We start from the raw sequence: 16,287 nt of genomic DNA, 5'->3' as shown, positions 1-16,287 counted from the left end.
TCACCGGGCAGTCACCTAGAGCGTTGCGTCTGGAACAAGGGTCTCTCCCCCGCAATAGGTTTGCGGCCATGCGAAGGGTGCCGCAAGGACGTATGCCGCGATTGTGCCAACGTTGACGAATGCGTGGATTGCGAGAGGGCGCTCTGCGACGGCTGTAGCGAGAAGTGTGCCTCGGACATTCGCTGAAAAGACAGTAGTAGTAATTCTCCCTCGCGTTTTCCTGTGCATTTTTACCCAGTTGTATACTTGTCCGAATATGAACATATTTATGTCGTGTATTTTTTGAAGTTGCGAGATCGCAGGACTGTCTCTATAAATTCGGTGACGACTCTTCGGTGTTATCGGGTCTGAGAAGCCCACTGAAGCAAAACTGGGATATTATCGCGTTAGAGTACATGGTGACATCGACGATGAAATGCAATACAAACAACAAAGTAGACAGATGCAAAAAACTAGGCCTCTAAGCACCTTCCGCTCTCCGGATCATCCTCCTCTCGCGCTCACCTACGACCTTCACCAGACCTTCCTGCTCCAGCTCCCTGATGACCTGCTGGAATTCAGCCGTGCTGACCTTGATGCTACTCTGGTCCTCCAGTTGCTTGAGCCCATCCATCCACCTGACGCCACGTGTTCCCCCGTGGCCGTCCAGCATGCTGAGCATTGCCTTGCGCATATCGCCCCGCATCTTTCGCTGCTGCCGGCCGATGCCCGTATCCAGGAGGCCCATGTCGATCTCGCCAGTTGTCGGGTCGCGCGCACTCGTGTTGATCGCCTCACGCATGAGCCGGTACGCCTCCTTCACGTCCTCCAGCTCGACGAGCGGCGAGAAACGCATCCGCGCGTGTGCTTCTGATAGCCGGATCATGCTTTCCAGCTGACGCGTCGTCGCCGTGATGCGTTTCTCGTTCGAGCGGGGGTCTTCACCTGCCTTCCGTAAGGTGACATAGCAGCGAACGAGCTCTTCCGACGCTGCCTCGGTGATAGATGGATTCATGCGCGAGCGGGCGTAGGTGATGTAGGCGGAGAGTTGGTCGAGTGGCTGTCATGATATAATTGTATAATCCACGGTGAAAGAAGCCAATGGTAAGTACATACCAAGATATCCTGACCACCAGTCTCCGGGGCATCCTCAAGGTACAAGCTTACGAGATGCTGCGCTAGCTTCCTATCAATGGTCTCGTCAACTTGATCAAGAACGAGATAAAGGAGGTCGAAACGAGAGATGAGGGTTGGTGGTAAATCTATATTGCTCGTGATGGTGGCATTCATGTTATATCTGGAGCCTACGGGATTCGCAGCAGCAAGAATGGATGTTCGTGCGTTCAGCGTGGTGATGATCCCTGCCTTCGCTATGGAGACAGTTTGTTGTTCCTGCAGTATGTGTGTCAGCAAGTATTTCATGGTCGGAGAATCGGCATACCATGACTTCGTGCAAAACACTCCGAGTCGCGTCTGACATCTTGTCAAATTCATCAATGCAGCAGACTCCTCCGTCACTCAAGACCAGAGCTCCACTATGAGCGAATAATAATCAGCGAAGTTCGTGTGAAGATACCGCTCGAACGTACCTCTCCAACACGAGCTGTTTGGAGTCAGGATCTCGAGTGACATATGCCGTCAGACCCACAGCAGAAGAACCTTTACCAGACGTGTAGACTCCACGTGGTGCGATCTTGTGGACATACTGGAGATAGCGAATTGATTAAAAATATAAGACACCGACGTTGCAACCTCACCTGCAAAATTTGTGATTTACTAGTACCAGGATCACCGACCAGCAAGACATTGATGTCTCCACGATATCGAGGGCCGCCGGCACCCCCACCCCTTGCAATGCTTTTGTTCGTACCGCCGAAGAGTTGCAACAGAATGCCCTTTTTGACGTCGTCCATTGCCCAGATCGACGGAGCAAGCGACCGCGCTAAAAGGTCATACACGTCTGGCCGCTGACTGAGTTCCCTCAGCTGGGCTTCCATCTCTTCCCTCTTTGACAATCGCCTTTCTCTATCGGCACTGTCTTCCTCACCTTCGTCCTCTGCACCGCCGACGCCACCGACGCCCGGCACGTGGTCCCCGCCGGCAGGCCTGGTGCTTTTGTCGAGCCCCAGTCTGTCGCTGCTGCCGATCCGTACGTGCACGACATCCAGGAACGTCTTGAACAAACTCTTGATGGTGCGCTGGCGCGGGTTCACCCGCACCGGCACGCTTCTGAAAATACCAGTGACGACGAGCCGGTCTCCGGGCTTCGAGACGTCGACGAGCTCGTCGTACACGCTCAGCGAGACGGTGTGCGGTGTCTGGCCGTCGGGTACCGCATCCGGAGTCTCCTGCAGGCGGATCACCTGCCTGTCTGCGAATTCGCACCGGTTGTGTACCAGTGACATCGTCCCAACAGATGCACAAACGTCGCGTGGGCAGTGCGATGGCTCGTCAATCTTGCCCCGATCGATCTCCACTTGCACCGTGTGGTTGCACTTCAGGCAACGAAAGAACGCGACCTTCATGTCTGGTATCACCGGCGTGGCACGGATGACCAGACCTTTGATGCACACCAGTTTATCCGTATCTGCGCGACCGGTGAGAACGCGTTAACAACACAACTAGTTTGCATCTCATCACTCACCGGCTGGGTTCAGATCGCGCATGTTGACAGAGGGCATGCCGAACGGCCGAATCTTGTATACTTTGCCCATGATCTCCGCAATCTCTTCCTCGCCCTCCTGGCCTCGCATGCCATCCAACCCCGCATGCTGGTCCTCCTCCGCGACCTCGAGCATCAAGTCCTTCAATACCTGGTCCATCGCCGGCACTACCTCCTGCGGATATTTGACTAACTGCCCATATAGCTTCCGGCTCGGCGGGTATGCACTCAGGTTCACCATGTCCAAGTTCAGGTTCGTCTCCCCCGTCTGCCGCATCCGCCGTAGGTACGTCACGTAAAGCGTGGCTTCACCTTCCTCAGGCAAAGCCATCACCCGCGTGGGGACCCCGCGATCCCGGTCGTGCGCCACCCGGTACTTGATCTTGAACCCAAGCAAGAATCCGCGGAACGTCTGCATCGTCTCACTGATGTTCACCGTCGTCCCCCAGATCGCGCGAATCTCGTCTGGTTCGTCCGATGGCACCGTCGGAGCCGAGAGCGCAGGCGCAGACGAAGGCGGCAGCGATAGACGCGTGCCGTCAGAGTTCAGGTCATCGATAGGCAAATGGGTGGGTTTGCGAGGACGGTGAGCGGCGACCGTAGGCGTGATGCTGAGAGATGAGTGAATGTCCCCACGACGGTTCTTGGGTGTAGCCACGGCGGGGCTCCTGTGTAGAAATGTGTATTTGGAGGTACATACAAGATAGACGATACTCACGAAGGAAATTCGAGAGGCTCCGAATCTGGCTCCGAGCCTGGTGCGTTAAAGTCCAGCCTCGCATTCCGGGCTGGAGTCCGAGTTTTCACGGGGGAAGAACTTGGAAATGGCAGAGGTGACGAAGTTCCTGCGAACGCGTTAGATAACTGTCACAGCTATAATTCGGACGACGAGATCAAGCAAGTCGCGCCAATGTCAACCATGTGGATTTAACGGTCTCCAATCGAGTAGCTAGTATTTTCATCAGATGTTACACACTGCTGGGCGTCCTTGGACTGGCCAAGTGAGCACGCGTATGTAGAGGACTAGCAAGCGTCCTTCACATCCACACGCGTTGCATGGCGCGACCAGAACAAAGCAAAGACACTCACCTGCAAATAATGGTGTCCTCTTCCGTGGTGTACTCATTCCTACGGCTCTCCGCGCCATAATTCCCGATGGTGTGGCCGGCACGTCGCGTCGACGCGCTGGTGTTCCGGCTGACGATGGTGTCCCCGCGAAAAAAAGAGGCTGAGCAGGAGGCGCATCCGGAAATGTTTCCCCAACATCGCCCTCCTGCATTTCGACATCTTCGAGGTCAGACGTTGGTATATCTCGGGGAGGAGAGGACATAGAGGTAGGTAGTAGGGTGGATAAGCGTGACAGACGCGACGCGTGACGAGCGCGTCTCATTGGCCTTAGGGCAGGCAAGAAGTCGCGCTCACGCTACCGGCCTAGTGCTCGTTTGCGGCTGCTCGATCTTTGACTCTGTTGTCAGTGCCAACCAGTAGGAGTTGACAGGTCCATGTGGCTAGCCCAGATTCAGCGGCATTGCAACTCTCAACACACCACGTAGTGTCCGGAAACCTTGATTCAGACACTCGAGATACGTTGGCGCTACATACCAGCCGGCCATGGAAAATTAGAACGAACGGCCGAGCAATCCGTAGAGCCATGTTACGGTCCATGTTGGGCTACCGGTTTATTCTCAGCTCCATATCTGCTGTTTTTCACGATCGCTCCGTTGCTTGGATTCTGCCACTTCGTGTGAGTCGTAGTGAGCGACGCGGTTATTCCTGCTGTTCGTTCTACATAGGTCTTTAGGAGCTACGGTCCAGTGTGTGGTAAGTGTCTGTCTTTTTTCACAGAAGTACGTGGTTGCGTTCCCATGAGAAAATGGTTTTCTGGATCCGGAGATTCCAGAGGACAGCTCACGAACATGGCACTGTTGCATCGAGATTGAACGATCTGACGTGGACATATCTGTAGGTATCATTGTGGAGCTCCGAACATACCTGGAATGACTCTGGGAAAACCGTTCGTACCCAGTGAATTCTCGTGACAACCTGCGGTCATTGCACCCGCGGAGTGTCCTTATTAACACCAAGTGGACATTTAGTTACCCCTTCCCTCGTCAACCGCTCATGGGAGAGCTAAGTAGCACCTACGGGAGCCTGTTCGTTGGCGTCCTATTTTCTGCGATGTGTGTATCCGCTCTGTTGTTCAAACATTCACCGATGTAACTGAAGTTATGCATCAGTCTGTTCGGAATAACAAACCTTCAGACATTCATTTATTTCCAGTGGTATCCACGCAACAAGGCGTGGAACAAAATCATCATGTGCTGGTTATAGTGAGTTTGGTACTTCAAGTTTTGAATCTTGTATAGTATATTCATGTGAGATTCCTTTGCTCCGCGAATGGTGACTAGACTGCTGGATGCGATTCACCTCGCGTTTTGCGCACACATGCTATATCACTACATCGTGAATAGCTCCACTGACACTTTGGCGAACCTGGAGATTGTCTGGAGTATGCACATTGTGGTATATAGAGAGTTGCTCCTGACACAACTTTGAGAGCAGGCTGCAATGATAGTAGTGGTATAATGACCAAGCTGTATTCATATTATGTGTGAGCGCACTTATAGCTTCTTTCCCAGACATTGATCATGGTATCTGTCCAAAGTTTCGTTACGTGCAGTATTCTCTTCGAAGGCGCAGTGAAATAATGAAATGCTATTCACAGGCTATACTCTATTCGAATTATTATATGTGCATTATTACACTCATCTTTAATATATCATCCCTGAACTAATCCATGACTCATTATAAGTGGGTGCCTTGCTTGAGTGGTTGGAGTTTAGGAGGCGTCTGGTCCGAATTTTATTTGTTGTTGTGCTCGGGCGGAGCATATCAAGCACACTGGAAGCAAGCATTAGTTAACCATCAGGAAGTGATCCTGGCAGTCAAAAAATAGACTGCCATATACCATACAGCGAGCTGAGGGTTGAATATTGTGGGCAGATGGTTGCGCGCTATCAGTGTCAATGACCGGGCGTATGAGACATGTCCGCACCCGGATCGGACACAGTGGCTGGCGACATCCATATCCGCACCGGTGTCTCGGACGAGCGCCGGATTTTGGCCGGTTATACCCGCATCCGGACTCGGGGGTCGGCCGGTTTTGAGGGTCACGGTCAGTTATGGATAGGACATGGATATTATGCATGCGGGGGGCCTTCAGCAATAAGCAGTCGTCGCTTTCCTTTATTACCGGGTCGCTGTCCTTTACCTGCCGTCGCTGTCCTTCGTCCACCGACGTTGCCCTTCGAATTTGCCTGCTGTCGTCCCCCCGCCGCCGTTGTACTTGGGGGCCTTCTCGATCGTTCCGTGGTGTGTCATGATCTCAAGAACTCGTGCCTACCATAGTAGCTCGCTATGATAGAGCGGTGGAGGGCAGCTAGCCCGACAGAGGAATGCTGTCGTGGGTGAGGCCAGGCCGGGCGCCCCGCTCTCGGAGGTGTGGGGGGCACATTACCCATCCGGCAACATTGAATCATTCATTGATCAGATGTCGAGATCGGTTAACGCTACCTACCATACTACTAACTTAGTATCAGCCGGAGGGCATACCTTATAGAGCGAAGGGAGCGAGCTTCGAGGTTCAAATTTTCAAACGTGCAAGCCCGAGTAATCTGTACGTAGTGCTGTGGTACAGTCTGTTGATTTTAGGCTACCCGTTTATCCTCAGGTCCGCATCTGTCTGTTGTTCACGATGACGTGCGCAGTTGCTTCCCAGGGCGCTGCCACTTCGTGTGACTCGTAGTGCACAGCGTCGTGACTCCTGAAATACCCAACACGCATTGTGCCGTTCACGAGGGGTGTCTGCAACACAAGTGTTGTAAGTGCTTATATCTTTTCGCACAAGTACGTGGGACGCGTTTGAACCCCGCTAAGCCGCGTCGGGTTCTACAATAGAGTCCCTCCAGAAATGGCAGGGTTGTGTTGCAAGTACTACTTAGACTGCCGCTGGGCCTTCCCATAAGAACATGGGTTCCAAGATCCGGAGAACCCTGATTGCGGGCGGCTCAGGGACATGTCACTGTCGCGTCAAGATTGAATGATCAAACGTAGTCATATCTGTACAAGGTGTCATCGTAGAGCTCCCTTTGGAACATGCTTGCCCATGAATATTTGAATGCCACAGCCACCAAATCCTCGCGACAGCCTGCGGTCATTGCGCCCGCGGATTGTCCTTATTAACATCATTAGCATCAAGTTCTGGTGAGCTAGTTGCCCCTTCCCTCGTCATCCTCTCAACATCCTGGTACGGTTCATGGGAGACTTGAATAGCACCTATGGGAGCCTGTTTCTTGGTGTCCTACTTTCCGCAGTGTGCGTATTCGCTCTGTTTTTCAAACATCCACTGACACGAACGAATTTATGCATTAGCCTGTTCGGAATAACAAACCTTCAGACATTCATTTATTTCCAGTGGTATCCCCGCGACAAGGTGTGGAACAAACTCGTCGTGTGCTGGTTATGGTGAGTTCGGTACTTTGAGTCTTGTATAGTATATTAATATGTGAGATTCCTTCGCTCCGCGAATGGTGAATAGGCTGCTGGATGCGATTCACCTCGCGTTTTGCGCGCACATGCTATATCACTACATCGTGAACAACCCAACTGATCCTTTGGCAAACTCAGTGGAGATTGTCTGGAGCTTTAAGGTATGCATGTTGCGGTACCTATAAAAGGTTGCCTCTCACACAACTTTGAGAGCAGGCTGCAATGATAGTAGGGGTATGATGACCAAGCCGAATTCATATTATGCGCGGGCGCCACTCATAGCTTCTTTCCCAGACATTAATCACGGTATCTGTCCAAACGTTGCATGCAGTTTTCTCTTCGAATGCGCAGTGAAATTAATGAAATGGGTTCACAGGCTATACTCTATTCGAATTTTTATGCGTTTGTTACTTCTTCAACGTGTCGTGCTGGTACTGATCCGTGACCCGTTATTAGTGTCCGTCTTACTTCAGAGGTTGGAGTTCAGGAGGCGTCTGGTCCGGCTTATGTTGCCTTTATTTGTCGTACGTTGACTGCACGTACTTCTGTGGCATCGGATAAAACAAGATCATCTTGACAGAGCATATTAGTCTTTTCACAATATGGTCAGGTTTCAATTGCTTATCACTCCTTGGACCAATGCTGATCAATTCTCATGTTGCGGCTCTGGAGTAGGTGTCGGCGCCGGTGGGTGGTAGTCTCGTCATAATTCTTATTTGTCCTTATGAGTGCGACTTTCCAGCGCTTTGCTATGAGATGTAGGTTGCATGTTCCGGCTTGCCTTGACCTCTTCTGCTCACGGTGACACAAGAGCACTGTTCGAAACTTGGTCCACACTCATCGTACCTCGGAACGAAGTCAGCTCGTCCCTATCATTATGCCTTTCTTCCACTAACTTATGAACCAGTGGATCAGCTATCTTCCGCTCGGCTCTGCATCCTGTGTGGATATTGTCATTGCTGTGTCGCTATGCTACCTCCTTAGTCGGTGTAAGACAGGCTTTCGCTCGTATGTATATCATGTGCCTGTTGTCTTAATACACTGACTGCGAATTGTTCAGGATGGACTCCATGATCAAGCTGGTGATGCTATACACCATCAATACCGGGATGATCACTGCGTATGTCTGTATTGGTCACCGATGGTATCGACTCAATAGTTTGCATCATACCAGAATTTGCGCCGTCACAAGCATAGTCATGGTGAGCTACTGGTTCCAGTCTCAATCCAGCTTATTTGAGGGGTATTATGTGCAAGGTTGCGGCCCTCCCCAACAGTCTTTGGATGATTTCTTTTTCGTTTGTGCTGGGGAAATGTGAGTAGTGGACCACTCGTCGCGTCATCACTAAATCTCTGACTACTACTGTTCAGTATACGTCAACTGTTTCTTGGCAATGTAAGTCCCGTAGACCTTCCGATGGCTCCTCTTTACACGCATGTCTGACGTTTTGCAGGCTCAACGCACGTAACGCCCTACACTCTAGAAATTCCGCAGACGTAAGTGTTCTCAGATCATGCATCCAATCGTATCATTCACGCGCAAGAAAAGCCAACATTTATCAGCAGTCTCAAGCTTCAGTCTCAAGCCCCTACGCCCAGCAGCCCGTCTACCTCTATTGCGCCTTTGCCTCTGGCACTACTCAGGCCCACTCTTACATCACACGTTGACATTTCATTCGTGGATGTTGAAAAGAATGAGCGTGAGGTCATCGCAAGTTCGGTGTCAAATTCTGTGAGTTACATGTCTCTTAAATTGCTAGTAATCGCTTAACTGCGGTTAATGCTCCTTCAAGGAGTGTCAGCAGCGAGGCGGCTCTATTTCCTTTACAGATGATCCACGCCAATAGTATTAATGAAGATGTTCTTCGCCGTTAGACGTTGCGAATTTTGGCCATTGACCTTTGGTTAATGTCGAGTTACTTCATAGCGCGCTTCTCACCTGTATTATTGTTACTCGCACGGACATGACTCCTCTACATTTTACAAATTGATGACGTCTTAATTATTAACCTGTTCTCTATAGTGTAATACTGCAAACCGTGGAACTACCGCCTGTCTAGTAGTCAATATTCTAGTAGTCAATATTTTTTTTTCGAATGCGTTATGGAGAAAACACGGTACCTCGGTGCACAACAAATTTAAAAGGATCTTATGATTGCCGGTGATACATGCGTGTGGAAGTTTCTCGAGGATGCCACTGTCATTCTTTTCGCCAGTGCCTGCACGCGCTGTTGTAGTATCGCTATGTCTTACATGAAGTACAACAGAAGGGTATACGTTACTGTTACTTTACTGTTCCTACACTGACCCGACGACGCCCATAAAGTACTGTCCGTCAGCATCGTACAAGTACAGTACACACCCCAAACCTCACACCTATCGTCGCAGAAAAAAAGGTAAATAATTTCAGAGATCTGGCAGGCCACCAATCCGGAGTTGAAACCAGATTGGAAGCCGCGGAACAACCTACGCATGCCAACCAATTTCTTCAACATACGTTGGGCATGGGAAAATGCAAGTAGGACACTTCAGCCCCTCTCCAAGCCGAGTAACGAGCTCGGTGTTTCAGGCTCGAGAGACGACGGCGCGCGGTAAGACTCTTTAAGTGGGATCCGCCAAGTATACCCACCACGTGGGGAAAGGTCAGCTGCTTTCGGGAGGCTGAGCGACGAGATCGCGGCGGAGGACGTAGATGTCGTGGAGCTGGGGGACGAACTCATCTGGAGGAGGAGCGACGCGGCAGACTCATCCTCGGGCGTCCAGGTCGGCGAGCCGGACGACGAGCCAGACGCGCGCGTCAGGATGTCTATGGAAGCGCGGCGCGACGTGACAGAACTGTTGGCCATAGTATGACGGGCCTTCTGAAACTCTGCGGGAGCTTGATACAGAGCCAATGGAGAGCGGCGAGCGACGGCCGTCGAGGAAACGACAGCGCGGTCCACAGGAGCTGGCAACGTCAGAACTGGCACGTTCGCAAGCGAGGCTGCAGGGCGAAAATGACCCGATGGAGGTGGGGAAGGAAGCTGGGTGTTTGCGCGACACTCAGACATTGCAACAATGGAGCTGGGGTCGAAATGCGGGTGGGGGAGCCACGAGGCGATGGATGGGAGGCGGTGAGGCATGTATGGTTGGGCTGCGGTAGTGGGGTCTCCGTCTTCGGCCTTCCCGTTGTCCTTCGCATAGGACTCATCCGACTCCACGGAAGACCTAATAGCGTCCACGTCAATGACCATACTGCTATCGACGTCATCAGCACGCTTCCTCTTCGACCCCTTCTCTCCAGACGAGGTAACAGCTCCATCACGAGAGCAATTAGCGCAGCCCCCCGCCTCTAGAGTCTTCACCTTCTCAATAAGCTCCTGCATATATGCGACTGTCTTAACGAGAACGTCCAGTTTGAATTCCTTCTCTTCGGCTTTCACCCTTCCGCACTTCGCGGTACCGCTCACAGGCTCTGCAGGTGAATACGATGACTCGATATTTTCCCCAGCATGGCCTGCACGCTTCAGGGATTCCCTTCTGGCCTCGGCCTCACTGACAAGAGCACTGAGCGTTGCCAACGTCTCGTTAATCTTGGTACGCCGGGCTTTCTCGATACGGGAGTGATTCAGCTTGCGCAGGGACTCGCGGGCAGAGCGCGAGAGCGGGCCTGGTTTGCGACCACGGCGTTTGGGCGCAGCCATGGAGGGGTCATATTCGTCCTCCTCATCCTCCTCGGAGTCCGGAGTGTCGGGTACTTCTGCGTCGGCCTCGGTGGGGCAGTCCTTCGGCAAAATGGGAGGACGAGAGCGATGTGCTGAGGGTTTAGGAGGGGCTGTCGAGCTATCAAGCATAGACTCGGCGTTGCCGATGGATTCCGTACGTGGACGCTTCGCTCGTCTTGGCGGGTTGATACTCCTCGCATACGCCACGGTTGCACCTATCTGGCCTGTCATCTACAGCCACTCGAAGATGAGATGGTGCACAGAAACAACAGCGGGGAGGGGGCCGCACGACTCACCAGAGGATCGTCCTTAGATTAATGGGGGCCTGGGGTGATGGTGGTGAAGAATCAACTCGCGCGATACAGGAGCATCGTTTGCGTAGACATATAAACCGGAGTGGACTCGCATTCTGCGATAGGACGACGAATGGTCGTGTGCCCCAGAAACGTGCGCAGGAGAGCGTTCTCCCCCGGTGTCGCACGACCAGCAGCGGGCTCCCTGATTGGTCCGGCACGGATGCACGTGGGGCGTTCATCTGTTCTGACCCGATTTGGACGTCGGTGTTGTCGGCAACGTGAGGGAATCCAGCGCCAGCTGCAGCAGCCTCTCTCCCGACTGGAAGGCAAACCTGGTTTTGATTCCAGTCCAAAGTGTACAAAATTCGCTACTGTCATCTACCTCCAGTAAAATTGGGGCCTGATGATTGTCAACTTGAATTCGCACAAACGATCTTCTTAAATGTGAGAACGAAATAAGTAAAATGAGGAGACCTGCTTACGCATCCCAACTTTGCGCTGTGCGGCTAGGCGTGTTGATGCGGTAAGAGCCGCTTCGACACAGAAGAGCCGAAGGTGCACATGCACTCATCGCACAAACGTGGTGCGCAGATTCTGGAAGCCAGCGCACGCTAAAGAGGAAGTTTGGCGATCGTGTGTGCAACCCTGTGAAGGCAAAATGAGTGGCGACAATTGCACTCTACCGCTCTCGTTCTGGACATGCAATAAATATGACTTACACGTACATGCATGTACTGTCTTGCCCGATAATACTGTGACGGAGCCATTGCACCGAGGGAGAGAACGATCCGAAGGTGGACAGAACTCAAAGCCTCTGATCGGCGGCCTGTAGAGAATGTACATGAAGCACCATGTCCAGGAGAGACCCGTTCTATTTTGTAATTTCAACAATTTCTCGCCTATGATTGATGGTTAGAGCGAAACGAGAGTTTGTGCTTACCGGGCAAAATCACGGTGCAGTGCTCAGGTGTCGCATAAATGTCAAGAGGAAATGGAATGGAGTTAGGAACACAGAAAGAAAGAAATGTCTTCTCCATATAGCGGTCCTAGGGAATCCAGCAAGATTGCGCATCCGGCTGGATATGTATTCCAGCTGAATACCCCAGGAGGACCTATGGTATTCTTTCAATCCCACCTCCGAACCACACTCATTTCCGTCGCCCATGCGACCAATACAACATGTCAGCACTCACCGACGTGCAAAGCGAGATCAGTATGGAATTTGCTCAGAACTACCAAGACTGTCCGTGACACTTCCACGAGGACGAACCGTGTTTCTCGCCTTGCAGTAGTACTATCGCAGGACTGAAGTAACTCTGAAGGGCTGCATCGTCGCCATCCTGCCCTTTTGCACACTACACGTGTCAAAAAACGACGTATTCGTGGGTGGCGCTCCGTACCTTGCACACGGTGCCTAGCTCAAACATGGACGCGCCATAGAGAGGTGTATGATCTGAGCATATCCCGACTGACTTGAGGCGTATGAAGAGAGGAAACTCGCTGATGTGGGTATACAACATCATAGTGTAGTAGGTGTAGGAGGCCGAGCCCGTCACGGAAAACACGACACACATGCTTACGTAATTCAAGGCTGCGGTCTATCTTTGCCTCAAGAGTCAAGAGTTCCGAGTCAATTGAGAGTCCTTGGCGTAGAGCTTCGTCACGGATCCAACACAAAAACGAGGTCAGAGTCACTTCAGAGTTCGTTCAACGTTCGCACTTACTGTGAACACGCACGTGACCGTCACTGATAGACTTCAACAGCAAGCCATGATGCTGCGTCTCCAGTCGCTTCCAGGCAGCCTTGATTTCCTACTACGACCGACACGACATCCTCGTGCGGCCCCACCGCTCGCTCTATATAAACCTTACACTCGTTGTTGAGACCCGGCATTTCTCTTCCCGTCGATCGCGTTACCTACCTCCATCCTAACCTCGACATTTACGAATTCACGATGTTTTCACGACTCTTTGCGCTCAATGTCCTCCTGACGACCGTTCTGACAGCGCACGCGACCATCTATGTATGTAGTTGATGCACGTGGAAGTACGACGTAGTTGCTGAGTATGCTCCTCACAGGTCACAGAGCCCACGACCGGCTCTACATATAGTGGTGGCCAGGCTATCACTGTCTCCTGGCTAGACAATGGTGAACAACCGTTGTTGAGTGACATTGGCGCGTGCAATATTGCCCTGTACAATGGAAATGACGTATGTGGCGCAACTGGGTCGTTTTCACAATTCTTGTTGACTTGTTGGTAGGTGCTGATCCAGCAAATTCAGCCTGTTGACGTATCCACCGTACACTCTTTGATATTCGCGGTGAGATCATGAACTCTAGCGCTTACAGTAATACTGACTTTTCTCTAGCCGGACCCGAATGCTGGACCTGACTCCAGTAACTAGTGAGTTGCACAGCATGTCCCAAACGCATCAAACACGCTGATGGCTTTCTAGCTATGTCCAATTTACATCTGTGAATTCTGTAGCTGGCGGACCGTATTATCAGTATTCTCCCTCCTTCACGTAGGTTCTCACATCCGTTCCCTCGTTTCAACGTTGACAGTTTCTTCTCTAGTCTCACTTCCATGAGTGGGAGTTTGAGCTCTCCCGTTGCTAGCGACACTTCCTCCATCTCAGTACCCTCTACTGCTAGCACTCCGTCCGCATCGGCAACGCCCACACCAACTGGTAGCGCCGCATCGTCGGCTGCCAGCAGTGTCGCATCGTCTGCATCTGCTGCAAGTAGCGCCGCGTCATCTCTCTCTAGCGCCGCCAGCAGTGTCGCATCGTCGATCTCAGGTGCTGCGAGCAGCGCAGTGTCATCTGCCTCCAGTGCCGTGAGCAGCGCCGCGTCGTCTGTGTCTGCTGTTGGCACCAGTAGGACCTCATCCCCGTCGAGCGCTGCTAGCAGCGCCCTGTCGTCGCTGTCGAGTGCGGCTTCCGGATTCTCCACATCTCGCCCCCCAAGTTCGACTGGGTCATCGACATCGTCCTCTTCATCGTCTACGCAGTCGTCGTCCGCAGCAAAGGATGTGGACGTCTCCACCAGCTTCTTTGCACTGTCATTCGCGATGGCTGGCGTGATTGCGGGCACTGCGATGTTGTGATAGACTCGGACTCGCTAGATTCTTGCTCTTGGAGCGGTTTTTATAGTATCTCGATCTTGGATCAATTTTACCCTGTTCTTACACCTCTCTGTATTCTAGATTCCGCTGTACCGCGATACCTCTGTTCTGCATTTGTGATAGATTATACTCTTCCATCTCCAGGTGATACCTACTTGTCCTATCTTATGGTTTTGCAGATTGCGTATGAATCCGTCGATGTCGTGAGTGATCAACGACCTTCGAACCCTTGTCTTATTGGTGTAAGCTGTCAATACGTCGACGTCATGCATAGCGGCAATCAGTACTCTGGTGGCAGAACTACTACTGGGGAGACTACAGCGGGAGTCGATCATATGTTCTATATCAGTCTGTCCCTCCAGTGTCCCTCCCCCTTCTCACAGGGCTCATTTTGTAGTCTGCCTTCGGAAGAATGTTGCGACGGTCATTGTGACGCGTCGCCGGTATCAGACACAGACATCCTGAGGAACGAAGGTTGAAGCAAATGTTATTCTGCCTTTGGGAGACTAGTCACATCTGCTCTCCAAGCTCAGTCGCATCGAGTCAAAATAGGTTCAAGTATTCCAACATACCACTGGTTTGTCATGGGGGTCAGGGCATGTACACCATTATTATTGACACAGCTGTTGCCTGAATTTGGCTCCCACTGTAGGCTCATAGATACAGCCTCTAGTTATGTGCAGGAAGTTCCATTTGTAATAGAGGCTGAGATTATTACACTGGATGCAATTTCCAATAAACTGGCAGGAGTTATGCAAAACTTATTGAAAGGTAAAGTGAAAAAGTTTAGTGTAAGGAGTAAGAAGTGGTGCCTACACCAAAGTGCTTAAGGTAAAGTATGACGGGAGTCTGCTTTTGTAAATGAGTGACATACAAGTTATGTCTCGCTGGATGTTCTGGAAATAATAGCGGTCGCTGAGTGCATGAGCAAAGAGGGTGATAGCAAGGTCTTCACACACTATTGTCCGGCACAGCGAGATCGTCAACCAAGTTCACAGGCAATGTGATGTGATGTGTCGCCGAGTCCGGTGACAGGAACCCTGATAGTGCGACAGTGACCTGTGGGTGACAAACTACTGAAGATTTGCTCACACTGGAGTAGACTTACTATGTATCATTCCATCTACATTCATGGCAATGTCAATTGCAATCTTCGAAGACTGGTAAAAACAACCAATGTATAGCTTGCAGAAAGTTTCTAATATAATCCATGACAGTCAGTGAGATTGCGCAATGCTCGACGATACGATACCGATTTGATCAAATGGTGTCACCCGCGAGCGTCGTTGAAAACCAAATCGCTCATGGTAGGCCTCCCAAAAACCAGTGGAACAGTGCATGGATCTCAAGTTGAAATTATGGAATCAGGACAATATCAACGGGAACATCTGGCGGATGAGGTCATATCTTTGAAAGTAGGACTTGTTCGCCTTCATTATTTTGCAATTTATTGGCTTTCAACATAGTCACATCATGCATTCTGCATCCAAAATTGCGACTACAGTGGTCTACGCAGGTTTTCGCGCCGTAGGGTATCTGTAAGTTTCGCTCTGCAGTTCTCCTGAGTTAGTGAGCATGCATATGATCATTAAGACTGGACAGCACAATGGGACGCCGATACCTTGTCTTCCCAAGGTCGTAGACATCTCAGGCTGTAGACATGCAAGTCTTTATTGTGGGAGCTCCGTCATCATCACGGAGCCGGCGCCTCTGAGTCGAAGACCATATCGATGAGCGAGCTCAAGTCCACGAACGGAGGACTAGGAAAGGTACTAAGGAGGAGCAGGAGGTGGGGATTGTATGATATGTCTTGGAGAAACGTATGAAGCAAATGTTAATAGCCAGACGATGCGGCGGACCTGCTACTAGTGGATCGTGCGCGTGAGGTACGAATGTTGAAACGTTGAAGTTTCGGAGTGTCTACGATCTGCCGCTTCTAGACGCTGTCTCATTGAAGTTGTGGCCCGCC

General features: G+C 51.4%; 5 protein-coding genes across 5 annotated transcripts; 2 read left to right on the top strand and 3 right to left on the bottom strand.

The window, feature by feature from the left end:
* Nucleotides 1–460: 460 nt before the first annotated feature.
* On the bottom strand, nucleotides 461–3,971 carry SCP_0505970 (DNA replication licensing factor mcm4; the record flags this gene model as incomplete). Its single annotated transcript, XM_027758655.1, has 8 exons — nucleotides 461–1,039; nucleotides 1,096–1,371; nucleotides 1,421–1,514; nucleotides 1,569–1,684; nucleotides 1,737–2,566; nucleotides 2,624–3,309; nucleotides 3,360–3,486; nucleotides 3,731–3,971. The coding sequence occupies 8 exons, from the start codon at nucleotides 3,969–3,971 to the stop codon at nucleotides 461–463; spliced, it is 2,949 nt and encodes a 982-aa protein (XP_027614456.1).
* A 2,985-nt stretch (nucleotides 3,972–6,956) lies between these two features.
* On the top strand, nucleotides 6,957–9,036 carry SCP_0505960 (hypothetical protein; the record flags this gene model as incomplete). Its single annotated transcript, XM_027758654.1, has 19 exons — nucleotides 6,957–7,015; nucleotides 7,073–7,165; nucleotides 7,239–7,350; nucleotides 7,406–7,423; nucleotides 7,484–7,509; nucleotides 7,566–7,591; nucleotides 7,646–7,713; nucleotides 7,770–7,794; nucleotides 7,865–7,876; nucleotides 7,932–7,947; nucleotides 8,001–8,046; nucleotides 8,097–8,197; nucleotides 8,250–8,309; nucleotides 8,364–8,391; nucleotides 8,447–8,504; nucleotides 8,561–8,585; nucleotides 8,644–8,686; nucleotides 8,739–8,921; nucleotides 8,983–9,036. 19 exons carry the CDS (start codon nucleotides 6,957–6,959, stop codon nucleotides 9,034–9,036), a joined length of 1,053 nt encoding a protein of 350 aa, XP_027614455.1.
* Nucleotides 9,037–9,717: 681 nt separating this feature from the next.
* SCP_0505950 (hypothetical protein) lies at nucleotides 9,718–11,124 on the bottom strand (the record flags this gene model as incomplete). Its single annotated transcript, XM_027758653.1, has 1 exon — nucleotides 9,718–11,124. The coding sequence occupies one exon, from the start codon at nucleotides 11,122–11,124 to the stop codon at nucleotides 9,718–9,720; it is 1,407 nt and encodes a 468-aa protein (XP_027614454.1).
* A 1,359-nt stretch (nucleotides 11,125–12,483) lies between these two features.
* On the bottom strand, nucleotides 12,484–12,763 carry SCP_0505940 (hypothetical protein; the record flags this gene model as incomplete). The annotated part of the gene is made up of 2 exons (XM_027758652.1): nucleotides 12,484–12,534; nucleotides 12,590–12,763. 2 exons carry the CDS (start codon nucleotides 12,761–12,763, stop codon nucleotides 12,484–12,486), a joined length of 225 nt encoding a protein of 74 aa, XP_027614453.1.
* A 381-nt stretch (nucleotides 12,764–13,144) lies between these two features.
* Nucleotides 13,145–14,300, top strand: SCP_0505930 (hypothetical protein; the record flags this gene model as incomplete). Its single annotated transcript, XM_027758651.1, has 6 exons — nucleotides 13,145–13,213; nucleotides 13,270–13,401; nucleotides 13,453–13,512; nucleotides 13,561–13,595; nucleotides 13,648–13,716; nucleotides 13,769–14,300. 6 exons carry the CDS (start codon nucleotides 13,145–13,147, stop codon nucleotides 14,298–14,300), a joined length of 897 nt encoding a protein of 298 aa, XP_027614452.1.
* Between the last annotated feature and the right edge of the window lie 1,987 nt (nucleotides 14,301–16,287).

This window comes from Sparassis crispa (genome assembly GCF_003851025.1).
Source record: "Sparassis crispa DNA, contig_000004F, whole genome shotgun sequence".
NCBI classification, from domain to species: domain Eukaryota; kingdom Fungi; phylum Basidiomycota; class Agaricomycetes; order Polyporales; family Sparassidaceae; genus Sparassis; species Sparassis crispa.
The sequence above is the reverse complement of the archived record's forward strand: the minus strand, read 5'-3'. Positions and strand labels throughout refer to the sequence as shown.